This window comes from Antechinus flavipes, chromosome 2 (assembly GCF_016432865.1).
Source record: "Antechinus flavipes isolate AdamAnt ecotype Samford, QLD, Australia chromosome 2, AdamAnt_v2, whole genome shotgun sequence".
Lineage (NCBI taxonomy): Eukaryota > Metazoa > Chordata > Mammalia > Dasyuromorphia > Dasyuridae > Antechinus > Antechinus flavipes.
The window spans coordinates 603,727,070-603,754,954 of NC_067399.1; the positions used below are offsets into that span (position 1 = coordinate 603,727,070).

The 27,885-nt window shown below is 35.4% G+C and overlaps 1 protein-coding gene across 1 annotated transcript in view; it reads left to right on the forward strand.

Annotated features, from left to right (window-relative positions):
* The window catches only part of DMBT1 (deleted in malignant brain tumors 1), a 63,438-nt gene extending 38,014 nt beyond the window's left edge, over nucleotides 1-25,424 (forward strand). The window contains 13 exon segments of the mRNA XM_051973817.1: nucleotides 543-599; nucleotides 2,472-2,789; nucleotides 4,182-4,211; nucleotides 5,334-5,390; nucleotides 7,318-7,635; nucleotides 8,799-8,843; nucleotides 9,748-9,792; nucleotides 13,752-13,902; nucleotides 15,160-15,368; nucleotides 18,627-18,799; nucleotides 21,263-21,660; nucleotides 23,712-23,965; nucleotides 24,835-25,424. Of these exon segments, the coding sequence (XP_051829777.1) occupies nucleotides 543-599; nucleotides 2,472-2,789; nucleotides 4,182-4,211; nucleotides 5,334-5,390; nucleotides 7,318-7,635; nucleotides 8,799-8,843; nucleotides 9,748-9,792; nucleotides 13,752-13,902; nucleotides 15,160-15,368; nucleotides 18,627-18,799; nucleotides 21,263-21,660; nucleotides 23,712-23,965; nucleotides 24,835-24,839 (2,060 nt within the window). The 3' untranslated portion in view covers nucleotides 24,840-25,424.
* Nucleotides 25,425-27,885: the final 2,461 nt, after the last annotated feature.

Below are 27,885 nucleotides of genomic sequence, written 5' to 3' on the forward strand. Positions count from 1 at the left end.
TACATAATTGAAGAATCATTTCAGTTCCTACCTGCTCTTCACAATTTCTTCTCACTTATGTTTGCAATGTCAGCTTGTTTTTGATTTCTCTAGTTTGCTTGGCTTTGCCTTGCTTTCCATTCCCTTCTTTTTCTACCCCTTTCTTTCTCTCTCCTTTCCTTCTCCTTCCTTCCCTTGTCATGCTACTCCTTCCTTTGCTTGTCCTCCCTTGCCCTCTCCCATTATTTATTCCTCCTTTCCCCTTTATGTTGCTTTTCTTTGCTTTCTCCTCCTTTCCTATTCCTAAGAACATATTACTGAATCTTGTATGATTTTAGATTTGTTCAAGAAATGCCTTCACTCGCAATTTATTTCCAACCCTTCTAGTCCTCTTGTTTCAAAACAAACAGACCCAGAGAATGTCATGATGTTGTCTAAATAACTACATAATGAAGTACAACCCATGCCAGTATTTGTGGTAGCTAATAAGAAAATGTGCAGTTACTTTGACTGAATACCTTCTGATCCTGAGATGAGATTGACCTGGAACTTTTCATTTCTAGGAACAACTACTTCCTTTCCTACTACTTCGTCATTTCTACGACCCACATATGGAACAGGTAATGTTTCCCATCATGTCACTCCCTTTTTGTGAATCTCTAGAGAGCTTAGACAGAGAAGAATTGATACAAGTATGTGAACATCATTACATAGCAATTCAATGTATTCCACATACTTTTAGGAGGTGCACCAGATGTTCAACGTACCTGCTAGACAGTGCAGATTTATATAGAAAAACGAAAACTTTCTGGTCCCCCTAAATATGTAGTTTACTGGGAGGCTGTATTTATATGAAGACAAACATAAAACAAGGTCATTGAAGGCACAGAGGATTAAGGCTGAAGGGATGTGGGAAGATGTCAACAGAGATGGTACCTGAGCAAACCATCATGGAAGTCAAACATTCTAAAAGACAGAGAATATGAAGAGGGTATGTATTGCAGGCAAGAGAGATAGGTCTGGACTATTCCCACAGGGTTATCTGATAGACTCTCATTCAAGGAGCAGCTGCTTATATATCCTGAATCTTCCTAAATTGTGATGTGACATTTTCTCATATTAGAAAATTTCCTGTAGCCAAATCTATGTCTGCAGAAATGATTCTTTTGAATGTCACATTTGTAAACCTCGGGATCTCAAAACTATTGTTTTATCATCAAAAACAAAAAATAATTAAGAGCCCTGAGGCTGACCTTCTGTCTTGAAAAAATCCTTCTTTGTTGTATCCAGAGAATATGCATGGATTTTTTAATGCAATAGTATTTCATGGTGTCCAATGATACCAAGAAACCTTCTATTTCAACACCTTGAAGTTTTGGAGTCCAGAAAGTGACTACTGACCTATCTACTGTGTTACCCTTTTTTCAGTTCCTCAATGTTAGCCCTGTTCTGTGTATCAGAACCTGTCATGAATATGTATGCGTTTTAACTATCATAATTATGACACTGCCTCTTCAAATTGTGTGTGGCACAAGGAGTCCCCAGAAAACTCACTTTGTAGATATTCCTCATTTTTAGAAAAAGGCAGTTGCTTTCTGCTCTGATACTGAACTTATTTTTGATGTGAGTGATAAATCAAGATGTTTTTAAGTATGAGAAAGAGGCTGATTCAAAGCAACTTTCAGATAGTAAGTATTTATTTACTGAAACTTTCCCCATCATTTTCTAGAAGTCAAGGAAGGTTTTATTCTGTTTTTTCTTCCTTATCCTCATTATTCTCTCTTTACATAGTTCATTCTTTGCTTTCCTCTCTCCTTCCTTCTTTACCTTGCTCTATCCATTCCATTCCATTCTATGCTTCTTTTGTCTTTGTTTGTTTGTTTTTTTCTGAAGCAATTGTGGTTCAGCGATTTGCCCAGAGTCACATAGGTAGAAAGTGGTCCATTCTTCTTTTTCTTTCTTCCTTTCATTCTCCCTCCTCAAATAATCCTTTTGTAGTCTCAGCAGATAGGCTTTTTTTCAACTTTCAGTCATGTCTGTGAATTGTTTTGAGGTGACCAAAAAGATCAGCCATAAAGAAAAATCAGTTCAGGATCTGAGATGGAAATAGTGTTGTGGTCACTTAATGCAATGTGGACAGATTAGATCTCAAAAATATTAGAAAGAAGAATCAAGTCTAGCTCCCCAGATGTCTTATATTAGGAAAAATAAGATTTAAGAGTAGGTTAGCCATAGGCTCTTGGTCCTTTAACCAGAAAGAATATATTGCCTTCCCAGCTCCCACAAAGAGGTGGAATACTTGCTAAGAGTGGGATCATTCTTACCCTCCTGGTGCCCTTCTCATTGAACTATTCTGGCCTGAAGACATGACTGAAGCAGATTTCCCACCTCAGCCATCTGAACAGTTTTGGGAATTTGGGGAAATCCCTGAGCTTCCAAAGACTTTGCACCTGAAGAAGAATTCACTGCAATTGCTTCTTTCTTTGCATCAGATTCTGGCCTGTCCTTGAGGCTGGTGAATGGAGGAGACAGATGTCAGGGCCGAGTGGAAGTTCTCTACCGAGGATCCTGGGGCACCGTTTGTGATGACAGCTGGGATTTGAATGACGCCAATGTCGTGTGCAGGCAGCTGGGCTGTGGCTCTGCTATGTCAGCTCCGGGAAGTGCCCGATTTGGTCAGGGCAACGGAAGCATTGTCCTGGATGATGTGCGGTGTTCTGGAAACGAATACTACCTATGGAACTGTCCCCACAATGGGTGGCTCTCCCACAACTGTCAGCACAGTGAGGATGCCAGTGTCATCTGCTCAGGTACTGCCTGTGTGGGAAGCAACTGCTCCTTCTTTTCTGGGAAGCATCTTGTCAGGGGAACAATCTCTTGCTGGCTGAGACTCTCCTTGTCCTGAGCTTGTTCAGAGTTTCTTCTTGCCCAGAAATGTCCACACTTTTCACAGAGTTGGGGAGTACAGGGCATCAGGGACTGCTGGCACTAAGGAGAGAACTCGGTTTGTTCTTCCAAGAGCAATCCACTATTCTTTGCTCTAGTGGATAACATTTGGAAGTAATGTTTGTTGTTGAGGAAAAGGAGAATTTTGGATTTTGCTTGTCTCTCATTGACTTTTGCCACTTACTTAATCATTTGTTTCCTTATAGGTAAAGGGAATAGGACAGAAGTGGATAACTTTGAATATGTCTTCTAGCACTAAATTTATTATTCTCTCATCTTGTCATTCATCCCTCAGTGTATTTTCCAGAAAATTTAAAAGAAATCATAGATGCCAGGTTTTTCTCTAAATATTGTGATCCAATTTCTTTTTTCTCAAATGAGGGAATATTCTTTTAAATTAGGACTAGGTGAAATCCTGTGGACATAACAAAAATCTTTATCTGGTGGAGAAAATGTGTATGTGCTCTGTAGGTAGCAGCGACTAGTCTTTCAGAAAACATCTTTTCAATTTCAGTTGAAGCAGTCAGGTATGGACCTCTTCCCCAAAGGCACAATTATCAAGCCCAGTAATGTGCTGATCACTCAGATAAACAGAAACAAACCATGGATGGCACTTTTTCTTGATGTCAGAGTCAAGGAAGGCTAGAGCAGGAATGATAATTCCCCACTTGAGTTTATTAAAGATGAACAACCTGAGCCTGAGAAATGTTGAGGGATTTGTCAAAGATCATGTAGCACAAAAGTGACAAAGATCTGAGACTCAAATACAGGTGTCTCATGTCTTTTTTTTATTCAGGCCCCTTTGGTCCTGGTTCTTGACTTCTCATTGAGTCTTACTGAGTTTGTCTCTATGTTGGGTAGGTCATGCTGGTTAGGATACAGCAGTGACACCGGGGACAGTTATGTGGCTAACACTGGTCAATTTTCTTTGGCCCCAAAGGTATCATGCATGGTTTGTTGACCTCCCTTGAAATGAACCGCCTTTCCTTTACCCTCTTGGAATTCTTCAAGGAAAGAGTGCACAACCACTAGGCAGGTGTGCTGCAGTGAGATTCCTTTGATCATGAGCTGTCCTGGGTTGCTACTAGGAGTCCTTTCCAATCCCAAAATCTGTGCCTGAGTGTGTGAATTTGTTCATCATTGTGATTTGTGTTATGTACCTGACACATTGCAAGCAAAGTTAACGTCTTGTTTCTATCTGTGACTTTTGTCCCTGAAACATGTTCATATCTGACTCTATCTTCTTTCTCTTGTAGCAGCCAGTACCTCAAGAACACCCACTATTGGTAAGTCTGTGATTGTTCCTTATTCATTTCCATACGTTTCTATTTGGGAAAACCCTGAGATAGGAAATGGTGCTTTTCTCCTTTGTAGTGATATGTGAAAGGTGAGCAGACACTATGTTAAGAAATTTAATTTTAGCTCTGTCCCCAATATCCTTCTTTCATCTGTTTGACCCTTCCTGGGGTCTAAGGTGAGTACCAGTTTTTGTCCTGTTTTGTCAAAGTTCCATTTGGCTCCAAATATTTCAAATTAGCAATTTTTCTTTTGATTCTTTTAGTTTTACAAATACTACCAAATAAAAGTTTCATATAAATAATGATCATGTCTATACTTTATTTTAAAATTTCAGGCAATACCTAACTTGTCTTTTCTAATGAATTATATGAATCAAGATTAAGCTATCTCCTGCAGTTTTCAATCCAAACCTGTATTTCTTTTCTCTATTGTCATCTTCTGTTATCCCATCACCTCTTTCCAGTTTCCCTTCTGATCCTTTTTAATTTCCTCTTCTCCCTCCTCTTTTAGCCTTTCATTTTTATACATTGCATTATTCTACTCTTTTATTTTGCAAGCTCTCATCGTTACATAATTGAAGAATCATTTCAGTTCCTACCTGCTCTTCACAATTTCTTCTCACTTATGTTTGCAATGTCAGCTTGTTTTTGATTTCTCTAGTTTGCTTGGCTTTGCCTTGCTTTCCATTCCCTTCTTTTTCTACCCCTTTCTTTTTCTCTCTTTTCCTTCTCCTTCCTTCCCTTGTCATGCTACCCCTTCCTTTGCTTGTCCTCCCTTGCCCTCTCCCATTATTTATTCCTCCTTTCCCCTTTATGTTGCTTTTCTTTGCTTTCTTCTCCTTTCCTATTCCTAAGAACATATTACTGAATCTTGTATGATTTTAGATTTGTTCAAGAAATGCCTTCACTCGCAATTTATTTCCAACCCTTCTAGTCCTCTTGTTTCAAAACAAACAGACCCAGAGAATGTCATGATGTTGTCTAAATAACTACATAATGAAGTACAACCCATGCCAGTATTTGTGGTAGCTAATAAGAAAATGTGCAATTACTTTGACTGAATACCTTCTGATCCTGAGATGAGATTGACCTGGAACTTTTCATTTCTAGAAACAACTACTTCCTTTCCTACTACTTCGTCATTTCTACGACCCACATATGGAACAGGTAATGTTTCCCATCATGTCACTCCCTTTTTGTGAATCTCTAAATAGCTTAGACAGAGAAGAGTTGATACAAGTATGTGAACATCATTACATAGCAATTCAGTAGTATTCCATATACCTTTAGGAGGTGCACCAGATGTTCAACGTACCTGCTAGAAAGTGCAGATTCATATAGAAAAAATGAAAACTTTCTGTTCCCCCTAAATATGCAGTTTACTGGGAGGATATATTTATATGAATACAAATATAAAACAAGGTCATTGAAAGCACAGAGGATTAAGGCTGAAGGGATGTGGGAAGATGTCACAACAGAGATGGTACCTGAGCAAACCATCATGGAAGTCAAACATTCTAAAAGACTGAGAGAATATGAAGAGGGTGTGCATTGCAGGCAAGAGAGATAGGTCTGGACTATTCCCACAGGGTTATCTGATAGAATCTCATTCAAGGAGCAGCTGCTTATATATCCTGAATCTTCATAATTTGTGATGTGAATTTTTCTCATATTAGAAAATTTCCTGTAGCCAAATCTATGTCTGCAGAAATGATTCTTTTGACTGTCACATTTGTAAACCTCAGGATCTCAAAACTATTGTTTTATCATCAAAAACAAAAAATAATTAAGAGTCCTTAGGCTGACCATCTGTCTTGAAATAATCCTTCTTTGTTGTATCCAGAGAATATGCATGGATTTTTGAATGCAATAGTATTTCATGGTGTCCCAGTGATACGAAGAAACCCTCTATTTCAACACCTTGAAGTTTTGGAGTCCAGAAAGTGACTACTGACCTATTATTGATTACTCTTTTTTCAGTTCCTCAATGTTAGTCACTGTTCTGTGTCTCTGTGTCTCAGAACCTGTCATTAATATAATTGAGTTTTAACTACCATAATTATGACATTGCCTGTATAAATTGTGCGTGGCACAAGGAATCCTCAGAAACTCTCTTACTTTCTAGATATTCCTCATTTTTACAAAAAGGTAGTTGCCTTCTACCACACAGAACTCAGGGCTTATTCTTAATGTGAGTGCCAAATCAAGATTTTTTAGGTTTGAGAAATAGGCTGGTTCAAAGCAACTATTTATTGAAACTTTTCCCATCATTTTCTAGAAGTTAAACAGTCTTTCCTTATGCATTTTCCTCTGATTTTCTTCTATTTTTTTCTTCCTTGCCCTCATTATTTTCCTCTTTACATAGTTCATTCTTTGCTTTCCTCTCTCCTTCCTTCTTTATCTTGCTCTATCCATTCCATTCCATTCTATTCTTCTTTTTTTTCTTTCTTTTCTTTCTTTTTCTTTCTTTTTTTTTTTTTTTTTTTTTTGCTGAAGCAATTGTGGTTAAGTGACTAGCCCAGGGTCACATAGCTAGGAAATGTTCCATTCTTCTTTTTCTTTCTTCCCTTCATTCTACCTCCTCAAATAATCCTTTTGTAGTCTCAGCAGATAGGTTTTTTTCAACTTTCAGTCATGTCTGTGAATTGTTTTGAGGTGACCAAAAAGATCAGCCATAAAGAAAAATCAGTTCAGGATCTGAGATGGAAATAGTGTTGTGGTCACTTAATGCAATGTGGACAGGTTAGATCTCAAAAATATTAGAAAGAAGAATCAAGTTTAGCTCCCCAGATGTCTTATATTAGGAAAAATAAGATTTAAGAGTTGGTTAGCCATAGGCTCTTGGTCCTTTAACCAGGAAGAATATATTGCATTCCCAGCTCCCACAAAGAGGTGGAATACTTGCTAAGAGTAGGATCGTTCTTACCCTCCTGGTGCCCTTCTCATTGAACTATTCTGGCCTGAAGACATGACTGAAGCAGATTTCCCACCTCAGCCATCTGAACAGCTTTGGGAATTTTGGAAAATTCCTGAGCTTCCAAAGACTTTGCACCTGAAGAAGAATTCACTGCAATTGCTTCTTTCTTTGCATCAGATTCTGGTCTGTCCTTGAGACTGGTGAATGGAGGAAACAGATGTCAGGGCAGAGTGGAAGTGCTCTACCGAGGATCCTGGGGCACCGTTTGTGATGACGACTGGGATTTGAATGACGCCAATGTCGTGTGCAGGCAGCTGGGCTGTGGCTATGCTGTGTCAGCTCCGGGAAGTGCCCGATTTGGTCAGGGCAACGGAAGCATTGTCCTGGATGATGTGCGGTGTTTTGGAAATGAATACTACCTATGGAACTGTCCCCACAGGGGGTGGCTCTCCCACAACTGTCAGCACAGTGAGGATGCCAGTGTCATCTGCTCAGGTACTGCCTCTCTGGGAAGCAACTGCTCCTGCAAGAATTACATTTCATTTATGCACTCCTTCATCCAACATATAGTTTCTGGGAAACTACTATGTGCTAAAGTTCATGATAGTGGATAGGGGAGAATACAACATATTCCTTTCCCTCATGAAGACTGCAATATAATAGGAGAGATAAAACATACACAAATAACTGTTATGCACAGTAGACTATCAAAGTAGTGTAGGAGGTATAAAATGTTATGGAAGTTGGGATGAAGAGTTGATTATTTTCAGAAAAATCTTTTTCCTGAGGGTAGACTGCATCTGGGAAATCATAATAAAGGAGGTGATTTTTGAATTTCAAAGATTCAAATTGGATAGGTAGATGTTGGAGGAAAAAATGTGTGCCAGAAGCAAAGAGAATAATCTATGTGTGATTTCTCTAAAGCGTCCCACATAATTTCTGGTACTTTATAAACACTATGTAAATATTTTATATGATATGATATCATCAGAATTATCATTATTAATTTTTATACCAAAATAGATATAAATGAGATCTTTAGAGATTGTAAGTAATGTTACTTTCATCTATAGATCAGAGATTTTTAGATCTAGAAGGATCAGCTGATGTAGGTATTTTAATCCATTTTTCATGTAATGAACTCTTTTAGTAATTTGGTGAAGCCTGTGGACCCCTTTTCAGGTTACTGTTCTTAAATGCCTAAAATGAAATATGTAGTATTACAAAAGAAACCAACTATATTGAGAGGTAGCCATATGTATGTGTTTATCTATCTATTCCCATGCACATTTGTGTGTGTTTTTGTATTTTATAGGACAAGTCACTTTTGTTCATTTTGCAGCTTAGCCAACTTTTGTTCCCGATCCTCCTGATCTTCCTTTCCTGTATTCCTTCTAACTTTCTTTTTGAAATTACTTCCAATTAACGGATCTTTTCCACTGTACCTTGGTGGGTCTTTGCATCTATTTCATAAGACACTTAGAATTGTCTATCTGCTGGAGAGAAGATTTTGTTAGAAGAAGACAAGTTTGGTCTTAGTTCATTTCTAAATCTCATCAACAAATAAGGAATATCCAATTACTTCACAATTGCTTTCAGGTTGTTTCCTGAATGTTCTGCAGCAAAACTAACCTACTTTTAAAAATCTGTATCAACAGGTCCTTATCCAACTCCTGTCTCCACACAGAGACCGCCTTTAACAGGTAAATGGATTTTTCTTGACTTTTCAAGTGAGGAATTCTGATACTTTTGCTGGCTTTCTGCTTTATATGCTTCTCATTTTTAGGTAATATGATATAGTGCCAGAAGCAATGAGAATAATGAATGCATGATTTCTCTAAAGCATCCAGTATAATGTCTGCTACATTGCAAATAATATAGAAATGTTTTATATGACATCATCAGAATTATCATTATGCATAAAATAGACATGTATGAGATCTTTAGAGATTGTAAATATTGTTAGCTAAGTCATTTGTAGAATCAGAGATTCTTAGATCTAGAAGGATCAGCTAGTTAAGGCATTTTAATACATTTTTTGGTGCATTAAACCCCTTCGGTAATCGGTGAAGCCTTTGCAACACTTTTCAGGTAATTATTTTTAAGTGCCTAAAACATAATACATAGTATTATAAAGGAAACCAATTATATTGAGATGCAGCTATAATTTTATATACATATATACAAATAAACATATACACATACATATATGTGTATATGTGTGCTTACAGGATAGATCACTGTTATTCATTTTGCAACTTAAACAACTACTTTTTGAATATCCGTTTTTGATACTGATACTCCCCATGCCCCTTCCCTGTGCTTTTCCTTTCTTTCTTTGTTTTTTTTTTATTATTATTTCCGATAACTGATCTTTCCCATTCTACCTTGGTGAGATATTGCATCTATTTCATAGACACTTTTAGTACAGCCTATCTTCTGGGTAGGGGATTCTTTCAGAAAAGATCAAATTTGGCTCTAATTAATTTTTAAATCTCTAGTATCAACAAATAAGGGATATCTGATTACTTCATAAATTCTTTGAGGTTGTTTCCTAAGTGTTCTGCAGCAAAACTAATCCACTTTTAAAAAAATCATACTCAACAGGTCATTATACAACTACTAGCTACACAGCAAACCTACCTGTGACAGGTAAGTGGAATATCCCTGTTTTTTCAAGTGAGGAATTCAGATACTTTTGCTGGCTTCACATTTCTCCTTTGTAAGTTATATGAGATAGTGCCAGAAATATATAATCTATATATTCTATATAAAGAATGATGGATGGATGCATGGTTTAGCTAAAATATTTAATATGGTGTCTGGTACATTGGAAACACTATTTAAATGTTTCATATCATATGATATCATCACAATTATAATTATTAATATGTGCCAAAAATAGATGTGCATGAGACCTTTAGAGGTTATAAGTAATGTTAGCTAACTCATCTGACTCTGTAGAATCAGAGATTCCTAGACCTAGAAGGATAAACTAGTCCAAGCATTTTAATCTATTTTTTGTGTCATGAACCCTTTTAATAGTTTGGTGAAGCCTGTGGACTTTTTCTCAAATTACTGTTTTTAAATGCCTAAAAATAATATGTATTATTACAAAGGTATATATATCGACAAGCAGATATATATATATATATACAAACAATACACACACACACACACACACACACACACACACGCACGCGTGCGCGCGTGCATGTGTATGTGTAAGACAACTTGTCACCATTAATGGACAAGACTTTTAAGTGGAGGTGGACAATATACTAAAAGTCCCTCCAAATTAGCAAGACTGGTCCTAGGATAACAATTTCAATCAAAAAAGCAAAATAATTAAGTTTCACACTTAAATATATAATTAAGTTAGCAGGGACTGAAAACTTAGCTGAAATATCTAAGCCTCTATCTAAGTTCCTCTCAGTTAATCAAGATTCGTAGTTCAAATGCAGCCACTAGTGTAAAATGCATGGTAGCAAAAGATAAAGACAATTTTTGTTATATGATCAAATAAAATCAGGCCTCTCCCATCTTTTAAATGAAAAACACTTCCATCAAGATCATCCAAATTCTTGCAACTTTCATGGGGCCATTTCTCCTGTAAATTTTACTTGAGAATTTCACAGTTTCGATGGCATCTTAATTTGTATGGTATTTTGCTCTCTATTCTAATATTACTTAAGCCAAGTATAGCAAATGTACATGATTTCCTGTCAACTATGCCCGCCAATGAAAACAGATGATCTGTGGCTCTGATTTAAGGTGTCCTCAGAGTATTGACAAAGTGATCAACCCAAGTAGAAATTTTCTCTAATCTAAATGGATATCTCTGACTCAGTTTTTCCTCTATAGTAAGATTTACTGTTTCTTTTTGAATCAACATGAGGCAAAAATTAGGCTGACTACTATATCCTATGCATTCTTTCTGACTTCAACAGAAAGCCAGGTTTTGAATGACAAGAGAAATCTATCTTCTAACTCAGGTCACTTAAGAAACTCTCAAATACATGACTGACAACCAACTTCTGAGTTTTTATTCCCTTGTTTTTAATAATGTCTTGCTTTGAATCTTTGTAATTTGCAACACCTTTATCTCATTCTGGAACTCTGGAAGTAATATATAGCTGGTTGTTATGATCTAAAATCATAAAAGAATTTTGGATTTATTTTCCCCATTTGTTAGATGAAAAATTCTGCAGTCTGAAGTAATTGCTTGAAAATTCTTCATGTGTCATGTTGCCACTGAGCTTATAAAGAGATCTCTATACCAGACAATCATTTTAACTGGCATCAGTCAACCAATCAATACACATTTAATAAGCACCTATATTTTTTTTTGCCAGAACTTGAGGCTACAAAGGCAAAAAATGAAAAAAAAATTCGCTACTTGCAGCAAGCTTACATTCTAATGGGGACCACAGCAAACATATATAGAAAGATACATAGACAACGATAGTTAGACAGTTATTTGAGAGGAAGAACACTAGAAGTTGAGAGAATCAGGAAAGACTTAATATAGATGAGTTTCTAAAAGGTTAAGACAAAGCTGAATAATTCTCTTTGCCACATAGTCCATTCCTGGGCCCATATTTGAAAACTTTTCAGCTAACCTTACTGGCACCTTGAATTCAAGTAACAAAATGTGAGAGTATGGAGTCCATACCCCAATATGACATTGAGGAAGAAGAATATTTGTAGAATAATAATAATAAACCAATAACAATAAATTTAATTTTTTATGTATTTTAAGATTTATAAAGTACTTTCATAATAAATATCTCATTTGATAGTGTAAGAATTTGCTTCAAAGCTAATAACAATAATAATAAATAATAACTAACATTTTGTGTAGCACTTTAAAGTTTGCAAATTGTTTTACAAATATAATCCCATTTTATCCTCATTACAAACTTGAGGTATAGATGCTATTTTTATTCCCATTTTATAGATAAAGAAAATGACGTCAAGGGAGGTTCACTGATTTTTTGAGGGAGACACAACTAGCAAATATCTGAGATCATATTGACTAAACCAAGTTTTGAACCTTGATCTTTTGACACTGTGTCCAATATTCTTTCCATTGTAGTATGATTCACTTTACATTTATATACACATAACAATTTATGGTTATGAAGTACTCATATGCACATATAAACACACACACACACAAATACACACATGTGCATATACACACAAACACATATACATATATAATCACATGTACAGACCATGTGTACACAATGCACATACATGTGTATATGCATGCATATACATGCATACTCATGCATAATCTTGAAATCATAATACCCTCAGAAGTCATCTTGCCCAACCTTTCTTGAAGCATGAATTTCCTCTGCAACATCTTTGAATGGTCATCCAATCTTTGCTTGAGCCCTCCTAGGATATGGAACTCTCTGCCTTTTAAAGCTGTTCATTGTTCTTAAGATAGCTTGAATTGTCAATAAATTTCCCCATTATTTTAATTTTTTGATCCTTATAGTATCTTTGAGTCAATAAGAATGTCTTTTCTATCACATTATAGGCTTTTATTCTTGTTATGTTCTTCAGAATTGTTGAGATTCTTTCTAAATCAGTAACTCTAACACTATTCACTATTTCCCAAAGCTGGTGTGATGATAATTTCCATGGTTTTCTTTTTGGTGGGGGGGTGGGTGGGGGGGTGGATAGGTGGAATAGGTGGGAAAAGGAATTAAGAAATAATTATTTTGGATTTGGCAATCTGTATTAGTAGACAAATTAGGGGACTTTGATAAGTGCCACAAGGCTTCAAAGTCCTTGAAATTCCTGAAATGGTAATATATTGTTTGTCAAGAGTTGACTTTTGGAAATTATGTTATTGAGAAGACTACTGCTGATCACAAAGAAAGAGAGGGAGATAGAGAGGGAAAGGAAGGGAAAGAGAAAGGGAGAGGGAAGAAAAGAAGGAGGGAGGAAGAATGGAAGAAAGAGAGAGGGGGAAGGAAGGGAAGGGAAGGGAGGAAGGAAGGAAGGGAGGAAGGAAGGAAGGAAGGAAGAAAGGAAGGAAGGAAGGAAGGAAAATAAGAAAATATATTATTTTTGCTTTGATCAATTCTTCTATTTATATTTCTCTTTCCCTGCACTTTAATCAGTGGAGACAGGGAACAGAAAAAGAAAAAAAAAAAAACTACTTCCCTGCATGCCTAGGATTTTCCTTCTCAAAGCATGAATGGTTCTGAAAAGTAGACCAATTTTACTATCCCTATATCAGAGACATGTCTTCTTGCACTGTGAATATAATTACTTAAAAGTAGTGACTTTTTAATTCTAAAAGGGAATTCTGGGAAGATAAGGTGATTTGGTGGTCACTTACTTTCAACAGTTCTTTATTTCCAAAGTGATATGATATTGTGGCCAAAATAATTCCAGTGACATTAAAGAATGCATGATTTCTCAAGTTGGCCCCAAATGGCATAAAAATAAGAAGTTTTAAAGGATTTTAAAAATTCATAATCTCATTTGATCCTTGCAACATTCCCATGAGACACGCGGGGTGAGATTTTAATCCTTATTTTATAGGTCAAGAAAATGTGACCTGAATTTTCATTTTGTTCCTATAGCAAACTTCTCTTGTGGAGAATTCCTTTCCCAGTCCTCGGGGACCATTTCCAGCCCAAATTATCCTGGGAACTATCCAAACAATGCCAACTGTGTATGGAATATTCAAGTCTCAAACAACTACATTGTGACCATAGTATTTGAAGATGTACAGTAAGTAAAGAGCTTCTTTACCAAATATAAGACAATCTAATCAAAATATTTAGTATAAAAATGGACAGAATCAGATCCAGAAGCACAGATTTTGTACTCTTGGGCATCTAGAAATAATTATGGGGCATGTCAATACATAAGGGGTGAAGATTCCTTCCCATCCCACTGTCAATCAGCAGCAAACCAGTAAGTGATGGTTTTACCCAAATAGCTATAGCATCCCTGCTACATGGTAGTGAATGAGCAATTCAACCTGCTAGTGACATGGAATGCAATTTTAAGTCATTCTATTACCCCTCTATCTCCTCTCCATGTTATTTTAAGGTAAAGTTGTAATTAGCATGAGGAAGCCATCATCCTTGAATTTGGCCCAGAAGTGTGAGCTGTAACCATTCTTATATACTACAGTCAGTGTTTCTTCACTGGATCCCCTTCTTTAAGGGGCTACTTTATCCTCTCTCCCTAACCTCAAAGATAAACTTCAGGAATAGGCAACTCTGGATTGTTTCCACCTGCAGTGGGAAGGATTGCCCTCTCTACCTTCTTCTTTCCTCTCTTATCTAAGATCACAATTAACAGGGTTAAATGTCCTCAAAGTAAATCTGTCTCAAGTGTGGACTTGATTTAGTCTAGCATGATTTTATGAGTTGTAATCTCAAGACTCAGTGAGCCATATGTCCATCAAGATTAAGGAGGGAATGGTTTTTTAGCTTTAAGTCAATTTGGTTCAAGGAAATGTGGGATGTTGTGCTAATTATCATTAGATTTTTTTTAAGGCAGGTGACTGGACTTCAATAAAGACAGTTCCCTATTTTGTGTGATTTTAGGCACCCAATTATCTCAAAAATCTTCTTCAGTACCCTGAATTATATTTCAATTTCCTAAGTTAAGAATTATTCTTTTGTAGTCTCCAGAATACAAATTCTTAGTTAAGGAAGATAGGCTATTAAATCATTAGAGCCTATTAATGAAAATTATGTTATGGAGAAATTGGAGAGTAGAATGGCAAAATAAAAAGAGACATATAATTTGGGATAGGGGGATGGGAAAGGGAGGCAAGAAGATGGGGCTCTGCTAGAGTAGGACAGATCTGAGTGGGCAATGGAGATCCAGAAAGAGCTCCTAAGCAACCATAAGATAGCATGGGGATACTAAAGAAAAGGAAAGGGAAAGCAGATGTAGGGACAGCAAGAGATCAGACTCTCCTATATCTAAGTCAGGAGAAAGGTAAAACAACCTTTGCCTTCGACTCTTTAGGCTGGAAGGAGGTTGTAACTACGATTATATTCAAGTCTACGATGGGCCTTATCAGACATCCCCACTAATTTCACGTATTTGTAATGGAGAAAGAGGTACCTTTACATCAACATCAAACTTCATGTCCATTCGATTCATCAGTGATATCAGTGTCACTCGAAGAGGATTCCGGGCTCACTACTATTCTACACAAAACATTAATGGCACAAGTAAGTTGCATCTTCAGCAAACTGATTGATGAGCTGAGGGACCAACTAAGATTTTTGTGTTGCTTCCGTCACTTTCTGATTGGAAGTTAGAAATCTCTGTCAGCCTCTCAGGTCACTAAGCTCTCAACCAATGAATTTGCTTAAGTGAAATAAAGGATAGGAAAGCTGAAATTAATGCCATTAGTCGAGTTGCACACTTTTCAAGGATACTAACTATGGGTTCCATGTTTCTTTTCCTAACTTTTAAGGTATTGGATGGAAAATTTTAATGAAGGTGTTAAAACAATTTTATGGTTGAAAAAGCTTTCTTCCAGTTCTCACTCCTTGATTAAAATTCACAAAATCCAAAGTTCTCATCTTTAAAGAGATGAAAGGAAGGTTCAGAAAGGAAAAAAAAACAGCTTGAAGAGTGTTATACAGCTGGTTATATATATCTGGTTATACAGATATCTGATCACTAAATTACTAGAAAGGAAAATTCTGAAAGGAAAAAAAAACCGCTTGAAGTGTTATACAGCTAGTTAATCTGATCACTAGATCACTGAGAGTAGATCTGAGCTAACTTACTGTCAGTCCAGAATTGTTTCCAACTCAATGGGAATAAACATTCAGTATCTTGATGTTTCCATGATCTCACTAGAGTGGATGTTTCTTTTATTATTTCAAATTTCATTCTATCCATGCTATATTATTCAGTACAAATAAAAATTATCTATGTCCTTCCATAAATCTCAAAAACTCTCCCCTCTTTATCCTCACGTACTTAAGGTCTGCCCTCTGACTCTTAATATTTCACAGATATTATTAGTACAGGTTTTGGAATAGATATCAGTTATCCCTTCCTTGGGTCAACTTGGCCAAAGAATTCCTTCTCTAGAGGCCAATAAGTTGGTGATGATTCTAGATAAACTTAGGTTGGCTGGTCCTCAAAAATCCTTATTATACTCTGGCTTCACAATAGGATTCTAGTGGAAGATGAAAAAAAAACAGGAAAAAAATTACCAGGTACAATGTTATCCCCTGGAAGTAAATGATGCTTCTTTGAAAGGAGCATTCACTCTTGTAGATAGCCAAGAACCTAATTTTTAACATAGGAGTCACTGTGGTTTATGCCATCCAACATTCTGATTGCAATGATTACTAAGGGAGTGTTTATAGACAGCACGGCTATTCTCCATGATGTCAAAATTAATTTTGAGTTCTCATTCAAATATGTATGCCTTAATAACCCATTACAAACTTTGGTATGGCACTCTTTTCTTTTTTTTTAATTTTTATTTAATAATTACTTTATATTGACAGAATCCATGCCAGGGTAATTTTTTTTTACAACATTATCCTTTGCACTCGTTTCTGTTCCGATTTTTCCCCTCCCTCCCTTCACCCCCTCCCCTAGATGGCAAGCAGTTTTATATATGTTAGATATGTTGCAGTATGTCCTAGATACAATATATGTTTGCAGAACCGAACAGTTCTCTTGTTGCACAGGGAGAATTGGATTCAGAAGGTATAAATAACCCGGGAAGAAAAACAAAAATGCAGATAGTTCACATTCATTTCCCAGTGTTCTTTCTTTGGGTGTAGCTGCTTCTGTCCGTCATTTATCAATTGAAACTCAGTTAGGTTTCTTTGTCAAAGAAATCCATTTCCATCAAAATATGTCCTCATACAATATCGTTGTCGAAGTGTATAATGATCTCCTGGTTCTGCTCATTTCACTCAGCATCAGTTCATGTAAGTCTCATCAGTCCTCTCTGTATTCATCCTGCTGGTCATTTCTTACAGAACAATAATATTCCATAACATTCATAGACCACAATTTACCCAGCCATTCTCCAATTGATGGGCATCCATTCATTTTCCAGTTTCTAGCCACTACAAACAGGGCTGCTACAAACATTTTGGCACATACAGGTCCCTTTCCCTTCTTTAGTATTTCTTTGGGATATAAGCCCAATAGAAACACTGCTGGATCAAAGGGTATGCACAATTTGATAACTTTTTGGGCATAATTCCAGATTGCTCTCCAGAATGGTTGGATTCGTTCACAACTCCACCAACAATGCATTAGTGTCCCAGTTTTCCCGCATCCCCTCCAACATTCATCATTATTTTTTCCTGTCATCTTAGCCAATCTGACAGGTGTGTAGTGGTATCTCAGAGTTGTCTTAATTTGCATTTCTCTGATCAATAATGATTTGGAACACTCTTTCATATGAGTGGTAATAGTTTCAATTTCATCCTCTGAAAATTGTCTGTTCATATCCTTTGACCATTTATCAATTGGAGAATGGCTTGATTTCTCATAAATTTGAGTCAGTTCTCTATATATTTTGGAAATGAGGCCTTTATCAGAACCTTTAACTGTGAAGATGGTTTCCCAGTTTGTTGCTTCCCTTCTAATCTTGTTTGCATTAGTTTTATTTGTACAAAGGCTTTTTAATTTGATGTAATCAAAATTTTCTATTCTGTGATCAGTAATGGTCTCTAGTTCATCTTTGGTCACAAATTTCTTTCTCCTCCACAAGTCTGAGAGATAAACTATCCTATGTTCCTCTAATTTATTTATAATCTTGTTCTTTATGCCTAGGTCATGGACCCATTTTGATCTTATCTTGGTATATGGTGTTAAGTGTGGGTCCATGCCTAATTTCTGGGTATGGCACTATTTTCAATTTAAAAAAATTGATATGACAGGTTCATCACTACTGAACCAACAAGATTACATTTTAAATTCCCAAGAATAATATAATAGTAAGTTTTCAGGATACAGAGGGAACTATACTTTTCTTTGAATGGTAGATTATTTTGTTTCACTGATATTTCCTTATGAAAATAGGTTTATTAATGTCTCATGAATTTAATTGATCAGAACATGAAAAATATCTTCAGTAATATGGCTGTGGAGTTTTGTGATCATGGGATCATATATTTGAATGGCCTTCCTAATAGGAGTTATATAAATGTACACCAAGGGATGGTGCTATAGTGCAGGGTTGTGCTTATATTGCTGAACCTTATTCTTTTTCTCTCTTAGAAACTGATTTTTGTTCATTATAGTTTTGCAGCAATAAATTTTCACAATGTTGAAGGTATACCCATGTGTTTCAGGTTCTTAATACTGCATGCAATTAAATCTCCAAAACAGATATTATTGACTATCTTACTGTTTGCATCATTCCTTTGAGAGAATAACTATTACCTGTTTTTATACACCCAACTACACTAACAGGAATTTTATCTTTTGTTCTCCAACAGCTCTAGTATGCTTACAAGATCAAATGATAGCTACCATCAAGAAAACCTATCTCCAGATGCTGGGTTATAATTCATTGCATTTTCACTTGAATAATTCATTCTGTTTGCCTAGGGAAAACTCAAGTGATTTTATATTTGATATACCATATAATGGCTGTGGGACAACATCAATGGTGAGTCTTCAGTTAATCTTTTCATATACTGTTAAACAAACATTGCTTCTTATCAGAGAAAATAATTATTTTTAAAATTGTGAACTTTGATGGTTCACCATTCATACTAATTCCAAGGTAGGGTTCTTGTTGATTTGCTCAAATTAATATAGCAATTAAAGTTTGTATATATGTTATTTCATTTAATTCTCATAATGTCCTTGGGAGTCAAGTGTTATTATTATCCCCATTTTACAAATGTGAAAACTAAATTTGAGAGAAATGACTTGTCTAGAGTCACAAAACTAGCAAATGTCTGAGGCAGGTATTCCTGACTCTGAGTTCAGTGCTCTAACCACTATGCCAGTTAACATGTGAACATCTAAGCTTATAAAATGCTTCCATATACTTCTCGTTATTTAATTTGTACAACATCCCCCTGAAGTATGTTCTACAAATGGAATCATTTCCATTTACAGATGAAGAATTGGTGGCTCAAATAGATACAGTGACATGGTTATACAAAACTAGTAGATGAATTAGATCATTCTGGTTCCAAGTCCTGGGCTTTATAACCTATTTACTTTTTAGAAGGGGAAACTGAAGATCCAAGAAGTTAAGTAGCTTGCTTAAAGGATGGCAAGGGCAATGGAGCTGGGTTTCAAAGTCAGGCCTTTTGATTCCCAAAGTGGTATTCTCTGCCATGAAGTACTTAGAATGGTAGGAACATGCATCCTTGAACCACTGACTCAAATATAGGTGAGATTTATTTTGGAAAAAAAAATCAAGTTTAAAAATATAATTTGTCCTATTTATGGATACAGAGCATAAGACTTAGAATTATTTTTCTGGACAATCAATCAATCAACTTATCAACAAGTATATATTTAGAGCAGATTACGTGCCAGGTATTGTGCTAATCCTTGGGGAGACAAGGGCAAAAGTGAAAAAGCCTCAGCCCACTAGAAGCTCACTTTTAAACAGTCTATGGCTCTAGGAGACTGATATAGGAGAGATATAAGACTGATATAGGAGAGATATAAGACTGATATAGGAGAGAAGAATTGTTGACTTTTTAGGAATAAAATCCCTCACAAAGTACTTGAAAACAAGTTGTAAAATATTACCCAGGAGCAAAGATTGTCTTATTGAAAAAAAAAAAAAACAGTTAATCAATGTCTAAATGCCAGCAGCACTGCACCTCTGAACTTCAAGGGAACTAGAGAAACATTTAATAAAATCTCACTTTTAACAAAGAAAATAAGTAGACCTAAGAGGGTAAGTGATCTGTTTAAAACCACATAGAGAGTTAATGGAAGACTGGAAGCTAAAAGGCAAGACTCCTGACAACCAGTGTGGTTTTCTAAATTGCATTAAAGGCTTACCATAGCAGCAAAGTGGGGTTCCATGGAGGCTGCATTTAAGACATAAAGCAAGAAAAAACCTTGAAAGTCAATCTCTGTAATCCATTTCTGTAAAATAAGATGACTTCTTATGGATCACTACCTTGTTGTGGAGAAGAGCTACTTGAGTAGCACAATGACACTGTGAATTATATCATTCAGGATTACCCAAAATGGATAGGTCAGGGTGGAACATTCTGACAAAAGAGGACCTACTAGAGAGAAATGGCAAGCCATTCCAATATCTCTACTACGAAAATTCTATGGACAGAATTAAAATGCTAAATAAAAGATGTGACATCAGAAAATGAGCCCCTCATATCAGAAGCTGTCCAACTTGTGAGATAGTGGAAGACAGAAGAGTCTGGCTATGCTATGGTTTCTGGGGTCAGAAAGAGCCAACAACAACAAAAACAAGATGATAGAATAGAATGGCTTCTAGGGACCCTTCTAGGTTTTAAATCTATAACCCGGTGAAGATTTCAGGTATTGAGTCTCATCTGTTATCTTTATATTCTACCAGGAAGATAAAACAGATTCTTTTACCTATCTGTTCAGGTATGTTTCCCAAAGGAGCAAAGAGCAAAGAGATACACACGCACAGATAGTAATACATTTGTGTTAAATCTCTATAGATTAGTTTGGCGGAAGTGTTAAGGACAAAGTCTTGCTAATCAAGTTTGACCAGCTTGTTAGCATCAGGCAGCCTTGGTGTGATTTGGACTGAGTTTCATAAATATTTCAATATTCATTTGAATCAAACCCATTTGGGCAGCATTGCACAGATGATGTAGAAACACTACATTAGAAGAGCACTAGATGTAGAAACAAGCAGCCTCAATACAAGATACAGCTGTTTCACTAGCTAGCTTTGAGACTTTTAACAAATCATTTCTCTGCATCTTACTTTCTTCATCTGGAAAATAGAGGCAAACACGTTTTCACTCCCCATTTCATAGGACAGTTGTGAAGAGTTTGTAAATTTCTTGTAACATATATATGTGTCACAATGACTATTATTTTTGATATAATTACTATTGTGTTAACATCTTTCTGATTACATCCCTGTTTTCTCTCACAGATAAACAGTGATACTATCATCTATAGCAATGTCCTTCTATCAAATCAACCTATTCAACCAAATAGTGTCATCACAAGGCATAAAGGTCTACAATTCTATGTTAGCTGCAAAATGTTCAGAGACACCTGGGTGGAAACTATGTTTATTAGTAATGGGACTGCCCAAATCAAACAAATCCAGTATGGCAGTTTCCATGTGAATATGTCTTTTTACGAAACTTCTTCTTTCTTCAAACCTGTGAATGTTACACCATATATTATACAACTCAACCAAAAGTTGTACCTTCAAGCAGAAATTCACTCCTCTGTTTCCAGTCTGGCATTGTTTTTGGACTCCTGCATAGCATCTCCAAGTAAAAACGATTTCACTACCTTGACTTATGATTTAATCAGAAATGGGTAAGGATTTTTTTCTGTTGTTGCCTAAATTTAACTTTCCTTCATTAAACTAAAAACACTCAAGGGATATATTTTTTGGATAATTAGTACTGATAAACCATGAAGTCCTTATAATAACAAGAGAAAAAAAATAGTATTATCTTATTTTGATCAGTTGACTTTTTAAAAAAAAATTTCAAAATTCATTTGCATCTAATAGTTCATATTCTCCTCATAACAATCTCATTTAGTAGGTTTAGTACTCTTGATTCCATTTAATAAAGGAAGAAATTTAGGTTCAGAGAGATTTAATGACTGTCTAAAGTCACAGAAAGTGAACAACTAAGTTCATATCCAGAAATTATGACTCCCAAATAGGCCTTGTTGTTAAAGAAGTTTTTCAAATATATTATTCCAATTTTCTGCTTAATAAATACAATTGAAAATAATTAAATATTTCTTGGATTATCGAGATCTTGTGACCCAAGCTCATCTTTATGAACATCAAATTTGTACTTATTAATGAGATATATTAGACTGATGTATATAAGTCCAGGTTAGCCTAATAGAGGTGAATTTTATTCCTATTAAATCACTGAAGTTAGAGGTAGTATGGGGTAATAGAATGAAGAATAGCCAAAAAGTAGCAAGTGATCTTGCTAGCCATATGATCATGGCACACAAATGAACTTCTCTGGGTTTCAGTTTTTTCCTCTGTAAATGAAGGAAATGAACCACATGATTTCTAAAGCCTTTGTCAATCTAAACACATGGATAATTTATCTCTGTTTCTTCTCCTTAGCAATTCTGTTACTCATTAACCTTTTCCTTAGGAGAATGGGGTTGTAGGTATCTAATTTTCAGGTTTATCTTGCATTCATCCTCTTCAAATATATTTGGTACTATTAGTCATTTCTTGCCCTTTATCTCTAATGATATAATTCCCTGTATCTAGAAATATGCTCTTTTTCATCTTTGGCTACTGAAATCCACCCATCTTTTAAGATCTAACTCCAATCTCACTTTTTCATGAAAATTTCTTCTTTCCTCTCATCTCATAGTTTTTAATGTTCCTCTTATATGCTTACTATATTCTACTTTATATCATGTCCATGAGTTTACATTTTCTTTTGCCCTGTCTCCTCCCATTTACTTATGAGAGAAAGCAAAATGTAGTGTGAGGAATTTTGGATTTGGAGACAAGAGACCTTCCTTCAGATCACAGTTCTGATCTTTACTAGTTCTGTAATCATAGACAAGTTATCCATTATCAGTTTCCATTTCCTTGCTTGAAAATTGGAGATTACCTCATGAGGTTGTTGTGAGAAAAGCATATTATGAGTTATTATTATTATTTGACTGTAAGGTCCCAGAGAGAAAATAACATTATTCTCTTAATTCTAAGGACAGGGCCTTTTACATAGTATATACTTAATAAATGTTGAACACATGAAAACATATTCTGAATTTTAACAACTGGATTATCCATAATCTTTCAGATATGTTTATAAATGTGTAATATAATATACATATTATATGTAGTATGCTATATAATGTATATATTATATGTGCATGTGTGTTGCAACTATACATGTCTAATATCCACCTATAATGACTTGAGAAAAGGCATCATGGCATAGTAGACATAACACTGGCTTTGGAATCAGACTTTTGGAATTGGATTTTTTCATTTGTCAGTTGAACAAGTCATTTCCTAAGACTCCATTTGGATTCTCATCTATCAGTGGATAGAATTAGACAAGACCTCTAAGACTCATGTCAATGGAAGACTCCTAAGTTCTGTTTCCTAATTGATTTACTGCTTCTTAAAGTCACTGTTGACATTTTTGCTTTGCCAGAAATTTCTTTGACAAAGACAGCAGGCCATGTCTAACATGAACTTTAGACAAATCCATTCTCTTCTAAGGTCACCAAAAGATCCCCATATTTCTGAGTAGGTGATAAGAACTGGGTCACTGTGTTCTAGGGACAATAGGGCAACATTTTATTCTGGTGTTTTAACCTATTGGTGAAAGCAATCAGTTTATTTATTTATTTATTTTTGCTTTTAGGTGTAAGAAGGACAAAACCTTTGAATTATATAACTCACCCTACAACTCACCACATCAAGTTCGTTTTGGATTCAGGGCCTTTGCCTTTCTGGATAAATACCCATCTGTTTACCTGAAGTGTAAATTTCTGGTGTGTCAGGCCTTTGATTATTCTTCACGATGCTACAGAGGATGTGTAACAAGATCCAAAAGAGACACAAGTCTCTATCAGGAGAAAGTGGATGTTGTTATGGGGCCATTCAAACTGAATGCTGGTAAATTCAAAACTTGGTGAACTCAGAAGTCTCTAGGAGCTAAGTGATTAGGCTAGTTCAATGAGAAAATTGTTTAATGACTAGAAAGGCAATTCTAATATGACTAGATTTAATTCTTTTTTTTTTTTGAGCCAATTGCTTTGGGTAAAAACATTATGCATTCCCCTTGAAAAAAAATGTACTTGGTGCCACAAAACTTCTTAGAACACAAGTCAGAGTGATCCTAGGTCTAAAGTAAATGTAGAAACCTGGGGAAAGAAATGAGAATTCAGCAAACATTTATTGTCAGGACACAAAGTTGAGGTCATACATTAGGCTAACAGGTATATATGGCAATAATCAAAAGAAATTTGACATATTGTCTTAGGATATGGATCTGAATTCACATACCATGTATCAGAGATGTGCTGATAAATGTTTAACAACCAGTTCTCTAGAAGAAAAAAATTAAATTGGACACATTTTCAAGTTTCAGATGACTTCATATTAAGTTTAAATATTAGCAAAGCAATAAATCAAGTTCCAATTTGTAGCATTTGCCAATCCAAGGTCATAAAGAACACTTAAACATTAGCTCTTGTGAATCAGTTGAGCTAATTCAACCGTGCCACTGAAACATAATAATAACTTCAGGAAGATTGCCTGATGTGAATGGTATCAAGCTTGAGTTTTCCTTAGCTAAAAATGGGCCTATATGTTAACCCCCCTTTTTTATCCAAGTGCTAGTGTATTTGCTAGAATTCAACAAAAGTTGTACAGTTGAAATTCAGAAGTCTGACTTTAGGTCTTGGATTTATCAGTGCTGGCTAAATCCCTGATATCAAATAACTAGGACAAAAATATGACCATGTTTTCTCTTATCTTCTTAGATTGAGACAGATGTCAATGGCCGGACTGAGTGAATCCCAGAAGGACTCTAACTCCCTTACTCTCTCTGCTGTTGTCTTCCTTGTGGTTGTGGTGTATGTTGCTTTTATATTGAAGAGAAAGAAATATTCTTTTCTGAAGAGATCTCTTTTACATAAGATGTGAAAAACAAAGTCCATCTACTTCCCTCTGTGGCACAATTCATTGGAAGCCTTGCAGTCCAAGAAAAGTTATATTCAAGAAATTAGTATGAAAAAATATGCCCTATGGATTAAGTTGTGATTTGGTTTATATTGGCATAATTGAGCTGGAGGTTGGAATGGGGCAGGGTAGTAGTGAATTCTCCCTGTTGTTCAGTAGGCTAGATTTGCTTGAAACATTAAGCAGTTTTTTTCTAAAATTTGAAATTTGAAATTCTAAAATTTGAAAAAATCCAATTACAAGAGAAATTTCTCTAGATAGGATTCCTAACATTTGGTCTGTATTTGGAGAAAAATATTAAAAATGTAAAATTAGTGTAAACCCCTTAATGAAAATCATAGCCTTATTTTGAAAGACCATGTTCTGAATAAAATATCTTTGTTAAAGCAAATATTGGTGTTGTCAGTATTTTCTGAAAGGACATTTAAACATTGAACTATCAGTTGTTGGAAGAGATTGTTTCATGTAATTTTCTGGATTGTTTTTCTGGAGGTCTTGGAGCAACCTTCTTTTCAGTAGATTAATCACCACAAGAATAGCCAGGTGTTAAAGTCTAAAAGTCTTTTTGTCTCCTGGTACTCAGCTAGCTTTCTCGTGGCCTTCAGAGGGGACTTGGTTTCAGTGGAGAAATTCAGGAGGACAGGCCACCATTGGTATGAGATGAAGTGAGTCTGAGTCCAAGGGTTTATGCTTCAGCCCCTAGTCACCACAAAGGTGGATGATGGAATGAATCTCTCTCTACCTCCCTTGGCTGAGTTTGTCTCAGTTTATATGCTCTACACTGAGTATAAATCAATCATTATATCACTAGGAAACCATTATTTGTTGTAAGATTAAATCAATTCATTAAATCTGAATTTAAAGAACTATTAATCACCATGCTAAGCTAGATAACCATTGTATCATCAATTACACTGACTTAGTACCTTGTAGGAATTCTGGTTTCAGAGTTCTAGCCCATAACAGTTTTAAATTACCATGGTAGGATTAATGGGAAAAAAAAGATTTGTGATCTAGTGAATAAGAAGTCAGAAATCTTGGTTTAAATGCCTGGTCTACTTTGTCACACAACTTTCTTCTTTAGAAATCTTTCATATCTATAAAATGTGGGGAGCTGGGCGACACTAGTATTTGTCAAAGTCAAGTCAAATAAAATTGACATTTACTAAATGTCTCCTATGTGACCATGATAAATGCTAAGGATACAAAGAAAGCAAAATAGAAAAAAGACCAATCAGTTCCTGTTCTCCAAAATTTTCAAGGTGCTTACAATCTAATGGAAACAAGTTGCAAAGAATCTTGCACAAGCTATATATACAGAATAAATTGAAGATCATCCTAGAAGTTAGGCACAAATGTTAAAAAGGATTGAGAGATGATGGAATTGTAATTAGGACTTGAAGGAAGCCCAAGACAATTCTATCAAACATTTAAAGAACAATTAACTCCAATGCTATATAAACTATTTGAAAAAATAGGGATTGAAGGAGTCCTATCAAATTCTTTTTATGACACAGACAAGGTACATACTTAAACCAGGTAGGACAAAAACAGAGAAAGAAAGTTATAGACCAATCTCCCTAATGAACATTGATGCAAAAATCTTAAATAAAATATTAGCAAAAAGATTAAAGAAAATCATCCCCAAGATAATATACCATGACCAAGTAGGATTTACACCAAAAATGCAAGACTAGTTCAATATTAGGAAAACTATTAACATATTTGACTATATCACTAAGCAAATTAATAAAAACCATATGATCATCTCAATAGATGCAGAAAAAGCATTTGATAAAATCCAACAACCATTCCTATTAAAAACACTAGAGAGTATAGGAATAAATGGACTTTTCCGTAAAATAGTCAGTAGCATCTACTTAAAATCATCAGTAAGCATCATTTGTAATGGTGATAAACTGGAACCATTCCGAGTAAAATCAAGAGCAAAACCATTTGGTATTGGCTAAGAAATAGATTAGTTGATCAGTGGAATAGGTTAGGTTCACAGGACAAAATAGTCAATAACTATAGCAATCTAGTGTTTGACAAACCCAAAGACCCCAGCTTTTGGGATAAGAAGTCACTGTTTGACAAAAACTGCTGGGGAAATTGGAAATTTGTATGGCAGACACTAGGCATTGGTATATAGGTAAATAGGTATAACATAATAAGATCAAAATGGGTTCATGATTGAGGCATAAAGAATGAGATTATAAATAAATTAGAAGGACATAGGAAAGTTTACCTCTCAGACTTATGGAGAAAGAAGGAATTTGTGACCAAAGAATTACTAGAGATCATTATTGATCACAAAATAGAAAATTTTGATTATATCAGGTTAAAAAACTTTTGTACAAACAAAACTAATGCAGACATGATTAAAAGGGAAGCAATAAACTGGGAAAACATTTTTTCCAATTAAAAATTCTGATAAAGGCCTCATTTCCAAAATATATAGAAAACTGTCTCTAATTAATAAGAAATCAAGCCATTCTCCAATTCACAAATGGCCAAAGGATATGAACAGACCATTTTCAAATGATGAAATTTAAACTACTTCTAGTCATATGAAAAGGTATTCCAAATCATTATTGATTTGGAGAAATGAAAATTAAGACAATTCTGAGATACCACTACATACCTGTTAGATTGGCTAAGATGACAGGAAAAGATAATGATGGATGTTGGAGGGGATGTGGGAAAACTGGGACAGTGATGCATTGTTGGTGGAGTTGTAAACAGATCCAACCATTCTGGAGAGCAATTTGGAACTATGCTCAAAAAGTTATCAAACTGTCCATACCCTTGATCCAGAAGTGTTACTATGGGCTTATATCCCAAAGAGATAT